General features: G+C 32.9%; 3 protein-coding genes across 5 annotated transcripts in view; 2 read left to right on the forward strand and 1 right to left on the reverse strand.

Moving 5' to 3' along the window:
• The first annotated feature begins 6,215 nt into the window (after positions 1 to 6,215).
• Positions 6,216 to 11,637, forward strand: POTH15 (homeobox protein knotted-1-like LET6-like). 2 transcript variants are annotated; one of them, XM_006348098.2, is made up of 4 exons: positions 6,216 to 7,308; positions 7,527 to 7,785; positions 10,356 to 10,606; positions 11,216 to 11,637. In XM_006348098.2, the coding sequence occupies exons 1-4, from the start codon at positions 6,985 to 6,987 to the stop codon at positions 11,417 to 11,419; spliced, it is 1,038 nt and encodes a 345-aa protein (XP_006348160.1). In that variant the 5' UTR covers positions 6,216 to 6,984; the 3' UTR covers positions 11,420 to 11,637. The 2 variants fall into 2 exon arrangements, with proteins under 2 accessions (XP_006348160.1, NP_001278851.1); NM_001291922.1 differs by having other exon boundaries at positions 6,689 to 7,308; positions 10,362 to 10,606; positions 11,216 to 11,635.
• A 3,440-nt stretch (positions 11,638 to 15,077) lies between these two features.
• Positions 15,078 to 20,001, forward strand: LOC102582635 (BAH and coiled-coil domain-containing protein 1-like). Of its 2 annotated transcripts, none has more exons than XM_006348101.2 (5): positions 15,078 to 15,314; positions 16,416 to 16,758; positions 16,844 to 16,912; positions 17,838 to 17,964; positions 19,702 to 20,001. In XM_006348101.2, the coding sequence occupies exons 1-5, from the start codon at positions 15,245 to 15,247 to the stop codon at positions 19,726 to 19,728; spliced, it is 636 nt and encodes a 211-aa protein (XP_006348163.1). In that variant the 5' UTR covers positions 15,078 to 15,244; the 3' UTR covers positions 19,729 to 20,001. The 2 variants fall into 2 exon arrangements, with proteins under 2 accessions (XP_006348163.1, XP_006348164.2); XM_006348102.2 differs by lacking the exon at positions 15,078 to 15,314 and adding an exon at positions 15,924 to 16,206.
• Positions 20,002 to 20,978: 977 nt separating this feature from the next.
• Positions 20,979 to 23,356, reverse strand: part of LOC102583198 (plant UBX domain-containing protein 4) — a 3,709-nt gene continuing 1,331 nt past the window's right edge. The window contains exons 2-4 of the mRNA XM_006348103.2: positions 22,439 to 22,727; positions 21,963 to 22,058; positions 20,979 to 21,612 (exon numbers count right to left, since the gene is read on the reverse strand). Coding sequence (XP_006348165.1) covers positions 21,238 to 21,612; positions 21,963 to 22,058; positions 22,439 to 22,727 — 760 coding nt within the window. The 3' untranslated portion in view covers positions 20,979 to 21,237. The remainder of the gene's footprint in view (positions 21,613 to 21,962; positions 22,059 to 22,438; positions 22,728 to 23,356) is intronic.

Consider the following 23,356-nt stretch of genomic DNA (forward strand, 5'->3'; position numbering starts at 1 on the left):
AAACTGAGTATAGGAGTCAAAAATTCAAGACTAGTCATCTTAAAAACCATTCCGGTAAATATGCATGTGAAGAGTGAAGAGTAGAGATAAGTAATGTGGAAAAAATAGCATCAAAATGTTGCTACTTTTACCAAATTTCTATCTATCATATTAATAATATATTCATGGTTGTTGATTGGCAATTGGCAATTGGCAACTGGTTATGGACATGACGTAAAGGCAAATACAAAAGCTTTGCTATCAAAAGAGCCAAAAGCCCCTATATATTTACCCTGCCTGCCTGCCTGCTATAAACCCTATTGCTTAGCCCTATATATAGTTTAGAGGGAATAGTACTCCTCTCTTCGATTTATATATATTCATCAAATGTGCAAATCAAATCTCTAACAATCCTCTTCATCTTAATTAAGTCCATCAATAAGGGTCGGTATTCGATTCGGTTGATAGCTATATAAAAATTAAGTTATCTAATAGATAGATATAAATAAGTTATTCATGCATAAAAATTAATAAGTTGTTTGATTGACAGTTTAGAAATTTGCATAGATAATACATGTATAAGTTATGAAGGAATATATGTATTATTTTATTCAAAATAGAAAATAAAATAATTAATACATAAATAACTAATCCATGTATAACTAATATACAAATTAAAATACCTAAATTTACTTATAAATGATTATAATTATAAATTACTATGTTTTACTAATACGTGAATAACTCTAACGAGCTACAAACAACCACTAACTGCATGCACTTCAGTTTTGACCTTCTCTTTTTTCTACTTTTCTAACTTGTATACATGGGTAACAATACAGAAGAATTTTTTTGTTTCAATGTATACAAACATTAATAACAGCATAGCCAAATTTTTCATTAAAGAAATTCAAAATGTGTAAAATAAAAATAAATAAAAGAAGAGGACATTCAATATATGTTATATATATACATGTCCTAACTTTTTCCAATAATTAGTTTTACAAATTATAGTCAATATATATTTACAAAATACAAATATATCAATCAAGTATACAAATATTAATTCAAAATTATAATTTGATATCGCATGTTTAAACGTCTAACTATTTTCATATAATGTACGTATGTATGTATATTGGGATGCAAGAGAGTTTTGGTCTTTGAAGCACTTAAACCCTAGCTAGCCCTAAAGCCACAGCTACTCGTACTGAACCTAAGATTGACTGTGTGAGACAAGTCATAACACGCCCTACAAGTTCTTAATGTCTCAACATCTTACACTTGTACTTTCCATCTTAAAACTCTAATTTATGCTACTATTTGTCTAATATTTTCTCTAATTTTTTGATATGTTATTTGACTTGACATAGTTTGAAAAAAAAAAAGAGTAGATTTCTTTAAAAGTTGTGATCCAAATTTGATATTAATTTTTAAATATCAATTTTATTTTTATTACTTCTTAAAAATCATGAAATTAAATAATTATAAAATTCATTTGAAATTTACTGTCTCGTTGGTTTTTAAAAGTACACAATTATAAAATATATACGCAGATCAAATTCCTTTTTTTTTTTTTTATTTATCATGGTAGGATATAGCTTTACCAGGCCGGCCACTAGACCATTGATGCTAATTGGTTACTTATTATTTTTAGGGAAAAATGAGAAATATATTTCTGAACTATCGTAAATGGTATGCAGATACCTTCCGTCATACTTTTGGAACATTAATGCCTCTGCCGTCTAAAAACTAGAGCATATATGCCCTTCACTCTAATGGAAGACTAAATAGGGACACGTGCAATCTTATCCGTCAATAAATGTTGGATCGGTGGATAAGATTATGACACGTGTATGTCCGTTAGTATAAAGGGTATATATGCTCTAGTTTTTGGACGGCAGGGGCAACAATGTCCCAAAAGTATGACGTAGGGTATTTGCATACCATTTACGATAGTTCGAGGGTATATTTATCGTTTTTCCCTTATTTTTATACTCTTCAAAATCATTTTTTCTGGAGAAAAATCAACTGATTGTGATAAGGCAATCCTAACACTTGAGTTAAGATTTTGCACATTTGAAGATAAATTTGCTCTCACTAGGCGCGTCAATAAATTTATGTGTAACAAATTTTAAAGTTGTAAAAATTAACTGGAATTGTAAATAAAATATAGCAATAAATAATTTTTTGCTATAAATTGTTTCCCATGATTTGAGGCAGATTAATGTGTATAATGTATTTCGAATTTAAAATGACGCAAACCTCCTTATAATATATATTTGATCATAAAAAAATGTCAGAAAATACTCTAGTACTATTACTCATTTTTTTTGTCTACAAAAAATAATAATAATATATATATAGTAAGAAAGTAGTATTTATTTATTGTCATCAACAAAATCATATTATAGTTAAAACCTAGCGATAAGCATCTATTGGGTATTGGCATTCCTCAAGGTTTAAGGTTGCACTATATAGTAGATTTGATAGGGGTTTCCTCTCTTTTCGTTCGATTTTATTCTCTGCACCTTCATATATTTACTTCTACTTTATTTTCGATTTTTGAGAGTTAAATTATTCAAATATTTATTAACACTTTAAGTTTATTTTTTATCTCATTAATATGAGAAAGGATGTCAACTTATAAATTTTTTTTTTGTATATTTTTCAATTATTTTAATTTAAAATATGAAATGAATCTAATATTAAATTTAGTTTTGAATATTAGTCAAATACGTAATTTTTATGAAACGAAATATGACAAAATAGAAATGAACGGAGAGAAAATTACTAATGTTTCAACCGATCGAAAACCAAATCATACAACTGTACAAACTTAATTAGAAGCTAATTAGTAATCTTAATCAGAGATTGTTTCTGTTTGGGTAGTAGTAGAGCAGTCAATATGGGCTAGGTCCGTTCGGCCGGCTTGGCCTTACCCGTGATTTGATAGGGCTGAGCTATAGTTTTTTGAGTCCATTTAAGAAAAAAGCTTTTTAGCCCGACGTGAATAAGCCTGCCGATTTGTGGGGCTTGAGAAATATGGATAGGGCCGGTCCGTGGGCCAAATAAAAATTAATTGAAAATAAAAATAAAATAGAATATTAAAAATAACAAGAGTCTAAACTCAAAATCTGTTTAAAGTTTGAAATATTACAATTTAAATACAAATTATGTTTATAAAATATAAAATAGATAAAATAAAATTTCCCTAAAATTTCTTGGGAATCACTACATAGGTCATAGCCTATGGAATATTATCATATTTTTTGTGTTTTATTATGATCATTGGAAAACAATTAGCACTACAAGAAAAAGGTGAATTACATGGGGATTTTCCTGGGGATTAATATGAAAAATTGCAGGAAAATAAGTTTCCTGCGGATTTTCATACTAATCCCTAGGAAAATCCCCATGTAATTCACAGTTTTCCTGTAGTGTAGGTTAATATTTCTGTTTAGATATTTATGCTTTTACTTGAAATCAAACTTACTAAATATTATAAAGATAATTTTATTTGTGTATTTGATTAACACACTGACACCATGTAATATTGTCTTGTCGATATTTATAATAATATTTTTAAATTATAATTTAATTAAAAATATTGAAAAATATACTTTTAAGAAAAGAGGGCTGACCCAGCAAATCCCATAGTCCACGCACTTGTGGGCTGGTCCGAGCATTTTCTGGCCCACACAAAAAATGGACTAGCCCGACCTGACCCGTCAAATTTAAAGTATATATGTGTCAGTCCGAATGAAGTGGGTCAGTCCGTATTGACAGCTCTAGATTAGTAGAAAAGAAAATAATTAGAGAGAGGAATAGAAGTTAGAAGAGACATTCGTAGTGTCCCACGAAATAAGCAGCTTTTTGAAGCTGAAACTTCACTTTAATTTTCTTTTAGGAAATAATTAGAGAGTTAGATGGGATAGATGAAAGACTGATGACACCTTTTCATTTAATTATAAATTTAATTGGAGACAACTCGTGCTTTTATTTCGATACAAATTACTCTTCAATTCAATATTTTCGTTATTCTGTCTCACTTGATGTACTTCACTTTAATATATCAATTGATTCAACACTTGGCGATGGAAATAGACGGGGACGGGAGGAGGTTCGTCCCATCTTTTTACAAAAAAAATTAGTATATTGTATGTATTATCTATATATATATATATATATAGTTATATTCAACTCATATTTTATAAAAATTTACGTGTCTTTACAAATTCCCATAAATCAAAATATAAGCATGAGATTTTATGACTTATTAAAAGTTAATGTGTATAGGTAAATGAAAAGACATATTTTAAATGACTAATTTATTTATGAATGAGCACTAGAAAACACGTACATTTTTTTAAAATTGAAAATATCTAACCTAAAGACTTTATCAAGTATTTAAATACTCCATCAAAATAAACCGTAATTTGAATATCTCCATAAAATTTACTATTTACAACCAATAATTTTGGATGAACAGGATGGGGACTGACTAATTAAAGACCTCAAAAATTATATATATATTGGGTTGAAGATTCTTTTGAGGTGGGGTACGTAGCATTTTCCATTAAAGAGAGTAAAAACAATGTGAGGCAAAGTGTCCAAGTTACATTTTTTTCATTAAAATGGAAATAGGTGGGGATTATAGTAATATACACAAACCAAGAAAATGCCATAAGATAATAATAGCACTCAAGGCACCAAAAATATATATAAATAAAATGAACAGAATATCTGGGAATGAAGAGTGTTGTTTGTCAATAATAGGAAACTAAATTATATATTTGTCGATTGAAGTATGAAATACATCAAATATCATCTCTTATTTCATTTTTCATGTACAGCTAGAACAAGAAAAAGACAATAAAGTTATAAATAGTTCCCTATCCCAATAGGGTAAATCTTTCTTCAAATATTTTTATTCCAAATTATTATTTTTCCTTTTCATTTGTTCAAGAGTTTTAACCTGATTTAAAAAAAAAAAAAAAACTATAGTAATATATTACAACAACACTATTTTAAGTCAAATTACCTACACTTCAATCATTCTACTATTTAAATATTTGCTGACTTCCATTAATATAAAAACTAAGTTAGCTGATTTATTGATAAGTATTATATTATGTGCGAGGATATATTTTTTTGATTATAAAATTGATTTTATAAATAAGATAATTATGTATTCGGAAAACATGCTAAAAGGATAATAATAATAAATAATAAATGTATTTAATAGAAAAGCTAATCAATAAATTTCCCCTTAAAATAATTAATATATCCTTAAAATTATTATTTAAAAATTATAAATACTAAGATGTATACACAACGAAAAGATTACGACAGAAAATGGAATGGAAGGGATTTAGCATCACATTTTGGAAAGAGTATTTTGAAAATTAGAAAAAAAAATTGGGATAAAACTTTCTCAAAAAGTGCAAATTAAAGTAAAGAAATGAGTCTATTCCAAATTGATTGATGAAATATTTTATCAAATTTAACATAGTTATAAACTAAAATTTATACATTAAAGGTGACCAACTTACGATTTTGTCTGATTTTAAATTTGTGATTTTTAGGTGATTAGCAATCTAAGTAATTAATTTAAAAGTGCTTATAAAATTATAATTTTAATTTGAAAATATCAATTTTTGAAGTTGTGTTAAAAAGTAGTTTTTTGAAATTTGAAATCATGTGTGAAGTATTTTACTTGGATTTTAAAAAAAATAAAATATTATAAGTGAAGTGAAATTTCATCCAAATTTAGGTAAATTTTCAAAAATTAATTAAGTTTTATGAATAAATAATATTTTTAAAAATCTAGAGAAAATATCATTGATGGTTTCTTAACTATTAGATTAGGTTTCAAATGGAGTCTCTTAAATATATATTTTTCAAATTTAATCCTTTAACTATCCAAAATATTAACAAGTTTGATCTCTTTAACTATTTTTACTTATCGATTTTAGTCAGAGACTATTTAAGACCTACTATCGAGCAGGAGATTAATCTATTGAAGAAGTGAATCTCAAAATTTTCTACAGTACTATATCCACTCATATGACACCTTTGTTGTGTGCCTATTTTCCGCCCTCTCCCTTTAAGAAAAAAATAGTTTTCTTCAGGTTTTATCCTTGAAAGTAGGATTTTTGTTAATTTACCATACTAATTTTAAATATAAAATAATGAGATAAAGTTGATTTAGTGGTTGAAAGAAGAAACAAAAAGAATCATATTCAATGAAGGGACAAATAGGTCTCAAGTTATAATATTGGTAAGGGATTCACTCCGTCTGTTTTCCAATAACCCCAAAACCAAGAAACAAGAAAGAAACACATAAAAACACAGAAGAAATTACAGTGCACCTCGATTTGATCATTCTAAAAATAAAAATTAAATTTACCTCACTAGGAGTGGAGTGGAGTAGAGTGGAGTGGAGTAGAGTGGAGTGGAGGGATATTGGCAGATAATGACAGTGTTTCAGTGGCAGTGAAGAAAAAAGGGGTATGAGTTTTCATTGGGAAGGTAAAATTTTTGCACCCAAATACAAGCTAACCCTTTAACATCTTCATGTTTTTCATAGGAACTCTCTTCTTTGCTTCTTGCTAGACTAGAGAGAGAGAGAGAAAAAAGGAACACTACACTGTTTCTTAATTAGTATTTTTTACTTAGAAAAGAGGGGAAAAGAAAAAAGAAAAAAAGGAATATTGGGTGTTTGCTTTTTTCTGACTAGTAGTATTGCTAACTATGTATTCCATTAAGGATTTGCTGTGAAAAAGCCTGATATCAGTAAGCATAAAACTCGGGAGATCACTTACACACACACCCTCCCCAAAAAGAGAGAGAGATTTACTATTAAACAGAGTTTTTTTTTTTATTACATTATTTATTGTGTGTGTGTGTGAGAGAGAGAGATGGTTTTCATAGGCAAAAACAAATAGAAAGGAACAAAATTTAGACTCAAGAAGAAAGTGTGTGTGAGAGAGAGGAAGAATAATGGAAGGTGGAAATACTAATACATCTTGTTTAATGATGATGGGCTATGGAGATCATGAAAACAACAACAATGGGAATGGAAATGCATCACTTTGTGCTCCTCAAATGATGATGATGATGCCTCCTCCTCCTCCTTCTTTAACTAACAATAATAATGCAGAAACCAGCAACAACAACAATATCCTTTTTCTTCCTTTCATGGACACCAACAACAATAATCCTCAAGAAGACAACAACTCTTCTTCTTCTTCTTCAATCAAGTCAAAGATTATGGCTCATCCTCACTACCCTCGTCTCTTGGCTGCTTATCTCAGTTGTCAAAAGGTGAAATTCACACCCCCATTAACTCCAACAAACGAAAAAAATCAATTTTTTTTCAAGAAAAACCAAATACAAGTGAAAAAGATTATATTTTTGACATGGGTTTTAATATTTCTTGAATTTTTTCTACGACTCTCTGCAAGAAAAGACTAAGCTGAAAACAAAATCACATGTATGAAAGGGACCGTACCTGAAAAACCTAGTTTTTTTTATATATGCAGATAGGAGCTCCGCCGGAAGTGGTGGCAAGGCTAGAGGAAATATGTGCCACGTCAGCAACAATGGGCCGTAACAGTAGTAGTGGTGGAATCATTGGAGAAGATCCTGCACTAGATCAGTTCATGGAGGCTTATTGTGAGATGCTGACAAAATATGAACAAGAACTCTCTAAACCCTTTAAGGAAGCCATGGTTTTTCTTTCAAGAATTGAGTGTCAGTTCAAAGCTTTAACACTTGCACCTAATTCTTCTCATGAATCTGGTGAGATATATATCAAAAAAAAATTCTTCTTTTTTTTCATTTCTTAGAATGGGTCACATTAATTCTATGCAGATCCTAACTGTTTACTTGAGTTTATTCTCTTTAAATTAATGTCCTCTGCATGTGCATGTTTCCAATGATATCAGTCATTAATTAATTATTATAACTACTAATAAAATAAGCTCAATTCCATATGCAGATTATTTATTTTCTATTTTAAATGACTTTACTTTACCTTCTGGTATGTAACAATGATTTTTTCACTTGTTTTGTTTCTGTCTCAATGAATATGCATCATGTTTTGGTTCTTGTTCTACATGTTCATAATCTGTGTATGGTACAAGTTGTAAGTGTAAACAGCAAGATATATTTGTCCCTTGTTAATCATTTCAAACTTGATGTTTGTGTATGTTGAAGAAACTCAACTTGGCTTGTTTCTTTATTTGGAATGACCCTGGGAAATAAGTCTTTCTTGTTCCAGCTTTTTTTCCCAACTATTTATGTACAGGTATTGTTTGTTCTATATCATGTGCCAATCGCAGATAAATTGATGGCTAGCTCCAGATTTAATAATATACTAACCCTAGTTTTCTGAATCAAAGCCACATATATCATGATGATGAAGTTTGAATTTCAAAATTATATTTACCTTGATTTTATTTTTCACACTCTACGAAGTAGATTGTTTGATTTACTTGAGTCGAGGGTCTTTTGTAAACATTCTGAAGGTCAAGAAGGGGGGGGGGGTAATACCTATGTAACAACCAGCCTTCCCAGATTTGGCGCGTTGGATACACCGGTATGTTGTTGTAAGGAGCAGATTATTACTTTAAAAGCTTTCATTTGAAGTCAATTTATGTGTGGGTGTTCTGATGCTCAAAGCTATTCTCATTTCTTTAGTTGAGTTTAAGTTTCATGCTTTGATAGATTACAAAATAATAGACTTTTGAGTTTTGAAAAAGGTTATTACATGTTTCTCTGGTTAATAGTATTGATTGGTAACCCCTAATTAAACAAATGTTAAGTAATTTATACTTTATAACATGTTAAATTACACTGAGTGTGTAAAACGTTCTTTCACGGTTGTTATATATTATTACTCGATTCATCCTCTATAGCTATTGTTGTTTGTTGTTGCTAAGTAGTAGTGCTTTTGATGATTTTAAATCAATGGTATTTGGAAAGATGTGCTGAATTAGTTAGTTGTCTTGGAAATGCTTCATAACTACGAATGGTTAAATGTTACAGTGTATAAGCTCGATGAACACCGAAAAAGGAACTCTCATCTAATGGCAATAGTTTGTATATATTTGGATTTCAATCTTCTTTTTTTTTTTTTAACTTTGAAATCTTCAAACCATCTTTGCCAGCACTGAAGTTTCATATATGGTCTGTGAAGAAGTCCTTGATCAGCTGAATGATTAGCGGTATCACACAATAGTTCCAATTTTTGACATAATTCCTTGAGGTCCCTCCTTATGTCTTCTCTAGACACTTTAAAAGAATAGAAAGATACAAGACAAATGATTGAGAAATGCACCTTGTTTTTAGAGGGACCCATAAAATACTCTTGATTAGATTTGGAGCTTTGATTGGAGTGTATGATATAACCTACTTGATGTGTTATACTTTTGTTTAAATTATTGGATTTAACATTACCTTTAAATGGGGAAAAGGAAACTATAACTTCCTTGCTTCACTTTTAGCTACCATTTTGATGTTTCTTGATTTATGTAAACGGTGTATTTCCATCAAATCATCTTGGTGAACACTTGCTTGCTTAGTTTGATCTTATTGTACATTTGTTCATATGCTTATTGACAAGGGCTTCCTTATTCAATTAAAGTTCTATGGAAATTTCTCTGCTTGGACCCTTTATTCACATAATAGACAGACATAGTAAACTTGTGAAGTTATAGTCTATGGTACTCTAATTGAGTCTTTAATGGGATAAAGAAGACAACATTTGTTTGGTAGCTGATGTGTTCTTGAAGGACCCACTGAGTTGTGAAATTGAATCTTGAGGAGTCTAAAAGAAGTGAGTGGTTCAACTGCTTGCAATTATGAGACTACTGAAGAAATTAGCTCTTTTTTAACTTAATCGTAACATGGATAGTTACTCTCTAGTGTTTTGTTTGATAAGTGGTAAAGAGTAATAGTTCTCAAGATTACAGTGAATAAATTAAGTTTCTCATAAAATTTATAAGCTTTGTATTCTCTGCCTAGATATAGTGTGAGTTATGAATCCCTTTGTTGTTTTTTGATTGTGATAACACTAGCATACTTTTGGTACTCTTGTGTAAGAAACTACTAAGAAGTTTCCAAATGCTTAGAGCAAAATGATTTATGTTAGCCTGTAGTGTTGGCTAATCTAACGTAACTTTTGAGGACGTCCCGTCAAAAAAGAAATTTCCTAGAGGACCATAGCCTTAATACTCAAAGCTTAACTCATATCCTAGTATCTATTGATTTTTACTATTATGTAATTATAAGCCAAGTCATATTCTCAACTATAGTTGCTCCTTTTTTTTGTTTTTTGGAGAAGGCTTATGCTAATTAACGTCCTAAAGTTGTAGCTCTGGGCGAGGCAATGGATAGAAATGGATCATCTGATGAAGAGGTTGACGTGAATAACAGTTTCATCGACCCTCAGGCTGAGGATAGAGAGCTCAAAGGTCAATTGTTGCGTAAGTACAGTGGGTACTTGGGAAGCCTTAAGCAGGAGTTCATGAAGAAGAGGAAGAAAGGCAAGCTGCCTAAGGAAGCAAGGCAACAATTGGTGGACTGGTGGCTTAGACATATTAAATGGCCATATCCATCGGTATGATCCTCACTCCTTCCTTTTAATAACTTCACTTCTTTACTTCATACACTCTGTGTTGTATCTTATGTGACACACTTCACTTGGTAGCCCGTTCAAAAAGAATGACACTCTTAAACTATATACTACTTCCATTTACACCCATAAGGCAAAGCTTTTAGAACAAAATGTTACGACATGATTGGTACACAAATGCTATGCCATATTTTTTACCAAAGTTTTCCTTGGTCTTCATTCTTCCCCCTTGAAACTATGTTGATTCAAGCTATATATCACTTAAATTGGAACAGTAAAAGTATTACTTTTCTAAATTGTCAAATAAATCAGTCATAACCTCAATATCTACATATTAATTCTACTCTACTAGGGTGATCACTTCATTCTAAAACCTTATATTGTTTTTCGCCTTATAAGATAAGTTAGGTTGTGATGTGTCTATATTAATATACATTGATGACAATGTATAGTTATTTTACACCGTCAGGTTATCTGGACCAACATCTATAGGTAAGAAACTGTTAAATTATATTTCCCCCCCAATTTCAGTTCCTTGAGTTTAATTTATAGAAAATCTGATTCACATTATATTGCGCGATTTTTGGTTAACAGGAATCCCAGAAGCTTGCACTAGCTGAATCAACGGGATTGGACCAGAAGCAAATAAACAACTGGTTTATCAACCAAAGAAAGAGGCATTGGAAACCATCAGAAGATATGCAATTTGTTGTGATGGATGCTGCTCATCCACATTACTATATGGATAATGTTCTTGCTAACCATTTCCCAATGGATATGACACCGTCTCTACTCTGAATTTATATTCTGGAGTTATCCCAATTTCAACTTCTCAAAATGAATTTTTAAGATTCTGTAATATTATTATCAAGGATGTTTAATTTGCATATTACTTTGTATGCATGTAATAGTAGAAGTTATTGTGACCTTTTTATTAGACCATAAGTGCTTGTAATAGCTAGAGGTGTTTCTATTATCATGGTTATCTCTTATAAAATTTATTAGTTTGTACGTAATTTTATCTTTGGGAGAAAGCTGCTTGCGTCCAAAAGCCATGATTCACTTACATGGCATTTACTTATTTGTTGGTTTGAAATAATTAATTGAGAAGATTCAGTTTTTTTTGAAGTAGAAAAATTCTGTCTTCTAAACATTTTTATGTTGTAAAATTATAGTTCACATTTAAATACATAGAAACTATTTATATCGTTGGTAAGATCAAGCAATTCGTTTATTCTTGAAATCCTGATAATGCACTTTTCTTTCATCGCTGTGATTCGATTTGAGCTAATAAGTCATGACTAATCTTGAGACAATAGTAAGAATTTTGATCAAAATAATGGGGCGACGTGCACAAAAATCCCCATTGGGGATGAAGTTTATTATATTGTGTTAGCCATAGTCCAAACATGAGGCTTTCTTTGCCTGAAGTTTGGTATGGTTTGCCGAGGTCAATTTAAGATATTTCTTACTAAAATTGTAGACTTTACAAGCTAAATTGTGGATATATTTTTACTGAAATTTTATCAAGGCAAAATTCATATGTTTTTTCTTCAAGTGCATGTAAAATTTGAAATTTCAATCACAAAAATAAAATACCCAATGTTATTTTACAAGTCAGAACTTTATATACCTTACATAAATGCACGTAAGAATTAGTTAAAATTTTAGTCATACGTATCTGAATTTTCTTTTGCCAATAAAAATATACACTTAATAAACCCAAATTTAAAATATATGTTTAGTGTATTATAAAGAATAAATTTCAATCATACATTTATATATAAAAAAAAAACAATTATCTAACAAATTCATTTTACAATAATTAATGACCCAACCCAATAGTAATGTGATGAAACTAAGAAAAGCCCGACCCACATCTGAAAATGAAGCCCATATTGGGAGCCTTCGTCAGAACTGGGCCTAAGTTACGAATTCTAACTCTGCCATTGGGTAGGGGTTTGAATTTACTTATTTATTGATTTCAATCTCAATTAAAATTGGATCGCACATTCCCACGGTTACTTCTCATTACATTTTTGCTTTTTCTTCTTTCCAGAAGAATAAAAGGAGGAATATGCAATGGATTCCATTACTTTATTAGATAAATAAATTAATGGATGAGTGAAAATCAATTGCAGGGTATGTAGCCTTTTTTGGGGTAGTTGACTTTAGGCCAATCATAATTTAATCTCACACCGTGGTCGTTATCATGAAAAGTGACTGATCATATAGAAATAATCAAAGGTGTAATAACGTACATTATTTTATTTTTATAATAATAAGTTACAAATACAAAGCAGTAGAGCAACCATATTTTGGATTTTGAATTATCCGGTATTAGAAACTTATTAATCTTACTCCTATCTTTTTCAAAAAAATTCTTATTTTTTTAGTTAGTCTCGAAAATTAATGTTACTGAGTTTCTATGTTTAATAACTATTTAATTTTAATATCTCATATGACATGTTGAAAAACATAAATTTTTACAGACATATTAGTATATTATGTATATCTTAAAGTTAAGATTATAATTTTTATTTTTCTACGACTCGTTTCAATCAAACTAAAACATATATAATAAAGATGAAAGAAGTAATAAAAATAAATGAACTTAAAGAGGTTGTTTGATTTAACATATAAAGCAAATAATTAATAAGTTTCAACATAATAAAACATTGTGCGGTTGCATAACATCCTAGAATGAATTTCAACACACATAATAAATTGTTTTGTTGCATTTTACTTCTTCTATATAAAAATAAAAAATAAAATGCAAGTATAAATTATACCAGAGATTAAATTTGAGATGTTTAATTTTAATCAAATGTTTGGTTCTTATTTCAAAAGAACTAAGCTCTATATTATTATTCTTATTTATTTTTATTTATTTATATATATATATATATATATCAATAATTTTTTGCAGAAAATTCTAAAAAATGAGTAATAAATTAATAAAAAATATGAAAAAAATATAAAATTAATACCAAAAAGTTACCAATAAATGTAGTAACCTTAAATCCAACAATTGAGTAAATTTTGGTTTTTAAAATGTGATGTAAAATATTTAAACCGTAAAAATATATATATATTTTTAAAATGAATAAAATTCAGAAAAATAGGGAAATACTATAAAACACTTCTCAGTAAGTGAAACAAATGATATAGTACATAATTGTACAAATATAAGATATTTCAATATTGTATGAACCGTAAAAGTAGTGAAAGTTGGTACGAATGAACCACGTGAGGTGGAAATGTTGAAAATAGATGATGGCAAATAGATGGATATCCCCAAATATATGACGTTATTATGCATGAAGGGTATTTCACGTTCTTTTGATTTTTGTACGGCATAGGCATCCGCATGTTGTCGACTAGACCTTGGCCAATTTCGCCGCGGCCGACGTCGTTGTCTAATGCATGGAGGCTACATATGATGCAGACAGGCTACGTTCGACGTCGGTTAACCAATTCGGGCAGGCCACATCGGCTGACCGATAGGTAGGGGCCACAAACGATGTCGTATGGTCTCGCTGATCTCAGCTGACCAATGCGCATAGGCCATAGACGATGTCATATGTCCTCGATCTATGTCGGTTGGCCGATGTGCACATGCCACCACCGATGTCGCCTGGCCGATGCATGCATATTACAACCGATGCGTACAGGCCATGTCCGATGCCGTCTGTTGTTGGCCGATGTCGCCTATCCGGTGCACGCAGGCCTTGACTGATGTCGCCTGGACTCGGCCAACTGATATGTGCACGCCACGACCGATGTCCCTTGGACGATACTCGCAGGGAACGTACGATGTCGCCGGTCCAATGCACGCAGGCCTTGGCTGATGCCGCCTGGCCTCGGCTAGCCGATGTGTGCAGGCCACGACCGATGTCGCCTGACCGATGCGCGTAGTCCTTGGCTGATGCCGTCTGGCCTCAAACATGGGACGCCTGTGCTACCTATGTAGACCCATATGCCCCTTGACATCTAACTTGGCTTTAGGATCGCACCCAACATTCCAAAAAATCTCTGATAGCGACATCATTATTGGTCCCTTGACATGTCATTAGGCATAAGAAATGAACTCGACGTCTTGGAAAACCTCGCAATGGGACATCATTATTGAACAACTTATTGATCGGCATAAAACATATAGTTCAACAATTATACTACATTTACTAATTTTACCTATTTCGTCTTCGAATCTAACAATCCTAAATTTGTTGGAAATTTATCTTCGAGCATATCGACTCTAAATTTGTCCAACCAAACAAGCGTTAGTGTTAGCGTAACGTCCGTGGAATACGTGGCATTAGTTTGAAAATACTTTTTTAAAGTGGCGAATCGGCTTCTCCCAAACAACACGTTATATACATCTTTAGCTAGCCTTACCTCGCCGCGTCCGCCCCAAAAAAATAAATTAAAAATCCTAGGGTTTATAAAGAAGAACCCTTCATATTTCAGAGAAATCAAATCAATGTCAAGAATCATCCATGAAAATGCACCTGAATTTTCTTCTTCCCTTTTGAATGCACAATCTTTCTTCTTAAAGGTTATCTAAAAAATCCCCTTTTTGGACCACACTGCAAAGCCAACAACCCTTGCTTCTCATTTCCAATGGCAAAGAGACCTGAAAAACGAGACTTGCCCCTTTACATCATTACAGGCACCACCAAAGTTGTCAGAGGTATCTACATTTACATTTTCACTGTTTCGTGTATAAATTTCATTTACATTGACCATTTAAGGTTTTGTTACATTTTTTTTTCCTTAAAAAATTGTGGTGTTCATATGTACCTTGACTGAATGTGCTGATATACTATAGGTTTGTAGCAAGGTGGGGTAGGTGAGCTCGATTTTGAGCTTGTACCAGCTATTTGAACGTGGGGTTTATGATTTTTCTTTTCTTTTTTTTTGTTTCTACGTTATTTGTTCTCTTAGGATTTTCATGGGAGATTAAGTGTTTGCTGTAGGTTGTTTTGAAGAACAAAATAGGGCTATTTTTGAGACGTGCATGTGGACGACACAGGGTATGTTGTTGTTGAGTTGAAGAATGAAAAATGTCCCATATCGCTGGTTAATGAAATGAGTGCTCTGCTTATAAGTCTTGGACAGTCCTCCTTCGTATCAGCTATCTTTTGTAGCGTGAGTTAGGCCCAAGAACTAATTTATGTGTATCAAATCAGAACCCATCTCACCAGATGATGGGCCCCCAAATTGAATTTGCCCACTACGGCTTAACCTAATTTTATTGTTTAAAATTGTGGCTGCATTTGTTTCTGTTGGACTATGAACAGTAACTTAGAAGAAAGATTGTTTCTTTGTTATGGGGTTTCAGCTGGGAGTTTTGAGTTTGTAAGTGGGTTCTGATGTCTGTTTTGCACCAGTGAAAAGGAAAAAGGCCATGAAATGGAAAAGAAAAGAGAATCTAATGTGCTTAAATAAATGTGCAGACATGCAGAGAACTGTTTATGCATACACATTATATGCCATTTGGAGAGGATTCAGCATCATTTTGTGGCCATTAGAGAGGCGACATTGTTGGGGTCTGGGTGGTGGTAAAGATTGTAGTTTCCTATGTACGTATCCAGCTGCTTTATGCATGCTTGCTTCTGCACTCATTCATAACTCTTAAATGAGTGTGCTGTGCTCATTTTGTAATGCCCTGTAATATTTAAGATATCCATTAGCTGCTTAATTATGTTGCTATTGGTTGGGATTTTAGAAATGAATTGTGATTTGTGAATTGCATAACTGAATTTGGTTTTTATTGCTATGACTTGTGAAGTTGGGGACTGTGTGTTGATGAGGCCATCAGAAAACGATAAGGCTCCATATGTAGCACGCGTCGAGAAAATTGAAGCTGGTAGCAACAACCACACTTATGTGCATGTTACATGGTATTACCGGCCAGAGGAGTCAATGGGAGGGCGGAGACAGTTTCATGGATCAAAGGAGTTATTCTTGTCAGACCACCATGATGTTCAAAGTGCCCACACTATAGAAGGGAAGTGCACTGTTCATACATTCAAGAACTATACTAAGCTTGAGAATGTTGGTCCAGATGATTACTACTGTCGGTTTGAGTATAAAGCGGCAACTGGAGCTTTTATGCCAGATCGTGTTGCAGTGTAAGTGTATGAGATTTCATTTGCTTGCTGATTGAACTTGAGTAATGTTCTTCCTGCTCATATTTCTTTATTTTTATTTCTGAAGGTATTGCAAATGTGAGATGCCATATAACCCAGATGATTTAATGGTACAATGCGAGCAGTGCAAGGACTGGTATACACAACATTTCATCTTTCTGATTAATTTGCAGAGTATTAGTAATGTAATTACTTGCATTGATTTCCTCTCCTCTGAAGACCGTAAAACCAAATTATAAAATAAGTAAATAAACAAGAGACAGAACATAAACGAGTAGAGATCTTCTTTCTTGTTGCCTGTGTATGACTGCTGAAAGAACCTCTCAACAGTTGGGCCAACCCTGCTCTGCCTTGGAGAGTTCTGTTGTTTACTTATTTTACTGTTTTTCAATTATTTTCTTAAAATGGACATTTCTTCTTTCTTTAGCTCTATTACAAGGAATGCTTTGTATTTCTTGCTTATTTTTCTTTAGTGCATTATGTACAATATATGAAGAGTATATCTGTATGGTGGAAGTCGCGGCTGGTCTTTGCTTTATGTTTTTTTTTGTTTGTAAAGCATTAGATATTAAGTGAAGGGCCCTAGCAATTCTTGATAAAAAAAAGTGAGGGATATTCCACCCCTAGCAACTTATCGGGAAAGAAGAATAAGAAATTGTCTTATTCCTTAGGCGTATCTATAGATTTTGAATTGGTTGTCATGCTGGGCATACATAAAAGACTTCCACATCTCAATCATCATGCCACAATCTGGGGTTAAGTTAATTTTATCTGGGAGCCGTCCAAGTTGCTTTATGAGTTCCAGATTCTTTATAATCTGTTAGAACCACTGATCTGAAGACTGTACCTTCATGAACCATCTGATTGGTTAAACCAAAAAACCAGCCAGGACTATGTTGCTTGGACTCCTCAGAAATGTCAAATAGTGCATTTTTGGGGGATCCAATACAGTGCGGCAACATTTTTGGGGAGACCAAGCAACATAGAGCCAGGATCCGATTCCAGTTTTAAAAGCATTGCATGCTTTCATTTCTTACGATTTGTTTCCTTGATCTTTGTAGGTATCATCCGGCCTGTGTGGGATTGACTAGTGAACAAACTAAACAACTAGCTGACTTTGTTTGTTCCGATTGCTCATCCTCTGTGAAGAAGTCTGTTAATACTCCAGTCCCTCTGTCCAGTGGCAAGGTACTATGTTGTTGGCTTGCTTTAGCTGTTATTGATTGACTTCTAACATTTGAAATGCTGAAGTTCGTACTTCTCCACTTTAGTGATTATGAAAACTAGTCCTCAGATTTGATTGATGACTGTGACTGCTTTATATCATGAATGAGATGGATTGATGACTGTGACTGCTTTATATACCAACTAGTCCTCAGATTTGATTGATGACTGTGACTACTTTATATACCAACATTGTTTTTCTATACTGACTTGGTATATCATGAATGAGATGGATTTCTTTGATTTGTCAAAAAACAAAAGGAAATTATGCGACATGATTTACTTTTTAGTGAATTTCACTAATCAAGCATCTGGTAGATGCATTCAGCTTATAGAAGTAGAGTAATACTCATACTGTATACTACGTTACCAATTTAAAAAAAAAAGAAGTAATACTCATACTGTATATAGTTTCTTTTTTGCATTGCGTGTATATTATTTGTTCGTTCCTTCAGCTGCTACTTACTTTTTAACTAATGCATGTTTTTTTTATTATGATGTGAACTTAAGGATCATTTGGTTAGAGGGATATATTAAGAGAAATAATCTCATCATACTATAATACATTGCTTGGCTGGAGAATTTTAAAAACACCCGCCGCGTAACTTAGCATTTGGTTGGCCCTTTATTAGAATAATCCCTGCATAACTAGTGTAGTGCTTGGTTAGTATTGTAAATTAAATAATACAAGCATTAATTTGTGCAATAATCAATATATTATTTCCTGCAGAATAGAATTTGGAAAAGAGTAGTCAATAAGTAGGTTGAGACCATGATGTCTTAGGTTCAAATTTCTAGCAGAGGCAAAATACCCGACATCTGTGTTGGTGGGAGGTAGCAGTTACCCCCCTTGAATTAGTCAAGGTGTGAGCAAGCTAGCCTGTACACCACAGTTATAAAAAAAAAAACATATATTAGGAGTAAGGGGATGAAAGTTTTCAATGAGAAAGTGCTCTCAAAGTTAGTAATCCCTAGTTAACATTTGTTGTATTATTATTCGTTGCAAAACAATTCCTATATTGTTAATCACCGCATAATGATCCCTTCATTATTATTCGCTGCATAAAGATTCGTGTATTATAATTCCCACATAACTAGTATGTGAACCAAACAACTCTTTAAAGCCTTAGCAAACCTTTGCCTTTTGCCCTTAAACAATATTTATTAGGACACAAAGATGTGAGGTTTGTTGCTCTTTTCTCCTTCAACCTGCCATTCTTGAATACTTAACTAGTGGCCATGTATGCGTGTGGTTTTTAACATTTTGACCCCTACGTCCCCATTTGTAGCATTACCTTGGATCTAACACTTGCTTTGCATAGAACCCTTACCTATGCCACCACTGGTACTCTGTTGTTGAGCAACAGCTTCCCTTTGATTATGCTGCAATTTCATTCTGATTTGACCCTCGCTTTTGTTGTTTATTATTACAATTCTGCTCAACATCTATGTCAAATTTCTCCTTCATGGCAGCATCCTCATTTTCTCTGATGTCCTTTCCTTGTCATATAGTCATGGGTTATGCTTTTTAATTTTTGAAAGTTTTAGGCAAACTTGCTAAATGCATTGGGCATATGCAAGTATGGTACATACTTGTATCATTCGCAAGTCTTTGTAACATGCTTCATCTTTTCTGCTTATAGTTACGCTCTCTCACTCTCATTGGCAGATATGCTTAATAATTCTGTGATGATTTTCCAGGTTGTGCCAAAGCGCCAGAAGAGGTAGGCGGAGCTGTGGTAAAAGATGGATGAAGCTAGTTTTCATCATGTTTGGGATGCTCATCGGGATTTTGTACAGTGCACTGAACTGGAACTAATGCCAGTTCTTTGCATATATTATCTGATGTCTGTTGTGTCCTGCTTTTGTCAGTAGTTCTTGTATGTACTAGTATTAGCAAGATGTTGACAGTCTGTTGGAATTTTAAACTGAACTAGCAAAACAGTCTTTTGGATTTTGAATGGCAAAATTAGTGTAAATTTATTGACATGTTATCTTCTACTCTGCTCCGAGTTTACACACTCTGGGTGGTATTATACACCAGCACTTACTTAATTTTAGGATGCACCACTTAGGGGTGGGCCTGGTATGGTATATACCGAATTACCATGTCATATCGAAATTTTTAGTAGCATGGTTTTGGTATTATGGTAATTGGTAGAGTATATGGTATGCATTTTAATTTATTCTTTTTGTATTTGATATGGTATTTGGTATTTAGAAATAACATATCGAAATATCGAATATCATACCGAAGTATATTTAGTTACACATAAATAACATATGTATTATTAAAATAGTAACAAATATGCCACCTAGTATTTTTACAAACTAAATGTTTAAAAGTTGAAACTTTGACCAATCTATTTTGAAATGTATTTGAATTGTAATTGATTAACAAAATGAGTTGTTTGTACTTTATTTGCATATATATTTCTACATGTGTAATGTGTTAGTATGATATAATTGAGACTTTTTTTTAATTGTCAAAGTCATAATACTCTATTATACGAGTATATATTAGTTGAAGTTAAGCAAATTATGATTACTGATTTATCAAGAATATCCCAAACTTTAATATATTGAACCATACCGAATTAAATGATATGATAATGATATAATGTTTTAAAAATTGAATTATCAAAATTTAGGGATAGAAACTTTCAAATATTGTATCATGTCTACTCCTAGTAGAACTGGTGAACACAATACATAACTAGATAAAACTTTAATGTAATATGTCTAACTTTGATGTATTGAAAAATCAGTTTCAGGAAGTGGAATCCATGCAATAAAAGCTGCTCTAGCATAATTTTGAAAAGATTAGGATACACCTAGAATACTTCTTAAATTTTTCTATAAATAGCTTCAAGGAAGTTTAAGTCATTTTGGTCAAACAAGTGTTCATTAGCATTTTTTTTACCATACACACCAACTGCAATTCATCAGTAAATCATATTCTGTGATATCACCAAGTCTTGAATGCTCAAATCATACAAACCATTCTACTTCATTTCCACACAGCAGCTGTTCTTACAGGAGATGAAAGTACCATATGACACATAATTGGGGGACAGACCCGTACAACGTTGCATTTAAGAAAATTTGAATTTTAAACAACACCTGCTGCTGTCTTGGTACAGCTTTAGATTCACAAAGATTAAAAATAATATCCAGTAGTAAATAAGATCGAAACGTCTGGAAATAATAAAACGAAAAGAGAGTTTTCGCAGCTCACTAAAACTTTTGTATAACCACTGAATTTGCGAGTCCTGCTTGCTCAATCGTTTGGGTTGGGTCACTGAGCATTTTAGGAGGAAATCCAACAGTTTGTAGTTGATATGCTCTGGTGTCACTTGGCCTTGAAGCATCAATAAAGGCACGGATGTCACCAACAGTTTGGTGGAAGTTGAAGTGTGCAACCATGCGACTTCCATCTGCCAATCTAATTTGAAGCGAGGTCGAAGGCAATGATTCATCCAGAACACTAGTGGAAGCTGCTGGGACTGTGCTTGTGGGAGCAGAAGCAGATGGCTCAGAAGTTGCTGGAGTTGCGCTGCTTCCAAGTGTTCTTCCCACTCCCTGAAACGAAACTTGGTGTTTCTCTGGTTCCTGCAAGTGTGTTGCACATGTTTAGAAACATTAAGTAATGAAGTCAATACCAGTGAAGAGATTCTGTCACAGGTTTCCAAACTTCTGTTCAGAGGACGAAAAGTGACACACATCTAGGGATAAGGGAGAGAAACAGAAGAATATCCAAATAGGTTTGTTCCCGTGTTCTTTCCCTAATCTTTCTTATATAACAGAGTACAGATCCACAAAGAAACGAACGTACTATGGCCAATGTTGTATATGTGCACTCATTAACTTGTTCCTCTTCCTTGTAATGTCCCCTTTTCATATTTGGTGCACAAAGGAGATGAAAAATGAGAAAAATGGTGGACTGAACACGCAATACTTACAGGACAGTTCTCATCCCTTCTTATGAGGTTGCAATGCACCTGGGATCTGGTATCTGCAGGAGCCAACTCTCTAGGACATTCAGACTTTGTGATACTCTGAAATGAAGAACCAGTAACCAAAAGTCATTCAAAATAGAAAATCTTTATCACCAAATACACCATGGAAAAAAACCAGTAAAAGATTTAGTAAAACAGAGTGATAATTTGAATATGAAACAGATGACCAACAAAACATGGGAGCTTAAGAGCATGATCCTCAAATGGGGAGCTTAGTCATGTGCATATGTCATGCCCCTAGACTACCGATAATAGGAGGATAATAGAAATTGTGATGATATAAGTGACAATTAACATTAGCAGGAGATGAATTTGTAAATCTGAAATATAGACCGACTACTGACTATCTAACAGGATTGACCGACCCATGATGTTTGTTCCTAATCATGAATTTTTATTTAAATGCTCACTACAGTTACCTCCAGAAAAGATGCATTTTCAGGATCATCCAGCCTTCTCAAAGAACCATCATTTACAGTGAAACCGTTTCTCCAGAAGACAATATTGTGCACGATGGACTCGGGTGGTTGAGGAGCTGATGTTGGCACTGTCTCCCCTGCAAGTGTTCTCGCAGATCCAGTAAAGCTTGTTGAGCTTGAACTAGGGACGACATTTTCCAAAGGACCTTGCGTGGCACCCACTTGCCTAGCTCGGTCAAAGATGGAGTCCACATCATTATGCTTTAAAGGATCTTGAACAAGCATTCCACTACAAGCATAATCATAGGTATATTAGTGATACAGTTATACATAATAGGTATGCTAGCCTCTCTATCTCCCCTTTAAAGTTCTATCTATCAAATCATCCAAGTGCAGAAAAGAGCTAAAAGAATAGAAGACAATTCATAGATTGAACAACTAAAATAAATTAATTGTTAGAATCACGAGAAGCGACACATTCAGCAATATCACATCTGACTAGTTCAAAATCTACCTTAGATTATTGAGATAAGAACAACATTAAAGCTGAATGATGGAAAACAGCATACAACCACAAAATATAGGTAAAGTAACCAACAAATTGACATGCATTTTTGGAAAGGTTTTTATGAATGTCTAATTATATACTTGTCAATTGTCATATACCCAGTGAAATCCCATAGGGTCTGGGGAGGGTGGGTGTACGGAGACCTTACCCCTACCTTTCGCCACCATCTTCTTTTTCTATAATAATTTCTTAGCACCCCAACAGATCAAGCACTCCTTTTAGCCACAACAATGACAACAACACCTAAATCTCAAGCTAGTTGACATCGGCGATAAGAATCATCAATATCCATTTTTTTCCATTTGAGCCTGAAGATTTATCCCCCCCCCCCCCCCCCCCCCCCCCAAAAA

Source organism: Solanum tuberosum, unplaced genomic scaffold (genome assembly GCF_000226075.1).
Source record: "Solanum tuberosum cultivar DM 1-3 516 R44 unplaced genomic scaffold, SolTub_3.0 scf00099, whole genome shotgun sequence".
NCBI lineage: Eukaryota > Viridiplantae > Streptophyta > Magnoliopsida > Solanales > Solanaceae > Solanum > Solanum tuberosum.

What these genes read in the sequence shown, in the direction of transcription:
- POTH15 (XM_006348098.2), top strand. Translation starts at nt 6,985, where the DNA reads ATGGAAGGTGGAAATACTAATACATCTTGTTTAATGATGATGGGCTAT. An exon ending in TAATTCTTCTCATGAATCTG is followed by an intron (nt 7,786 to 10,355) that starts GTGAGATATATA and finishes AACGTCCTAAAG; the next exon opens with TTGTAGCTCTGGGCGAGGCA. An exon ending in TTAAATGGCCATATCCATCG is followed by an intron (nt 10,607 to 11,215) that starts GTATGATCCTCA and finishes TTTGGTTAACAG; the next exon opens with GAATCCCAGAAGCTTGCACT.
- LOC102582635 (XM_006348102.2), top strand. Translation starts at nt 16,032, where the DNA reads ATGAAATGGAAAAGAAAAGAGAATCTAATGTGCTTAAATAAATGTGCA. An exon ending in ATGCCAGATCGTGTTGCAGT is followed by an intron (nt 16,759 to 16,843) that starts GTAAGTGTATGA and finishes TTATTTCTGAAG; the next exon opens with GTATTGCAAATGTGAGATGC. An exon ending in TGCGAGCAGTGCAAGGACTG is followed by an intron (nt 16,913 to 17,837) that starts GTATACACAACA and finishes TGATCTTTGTAG; the next exon opens with GTATCATCCGGCCTGTGTGG.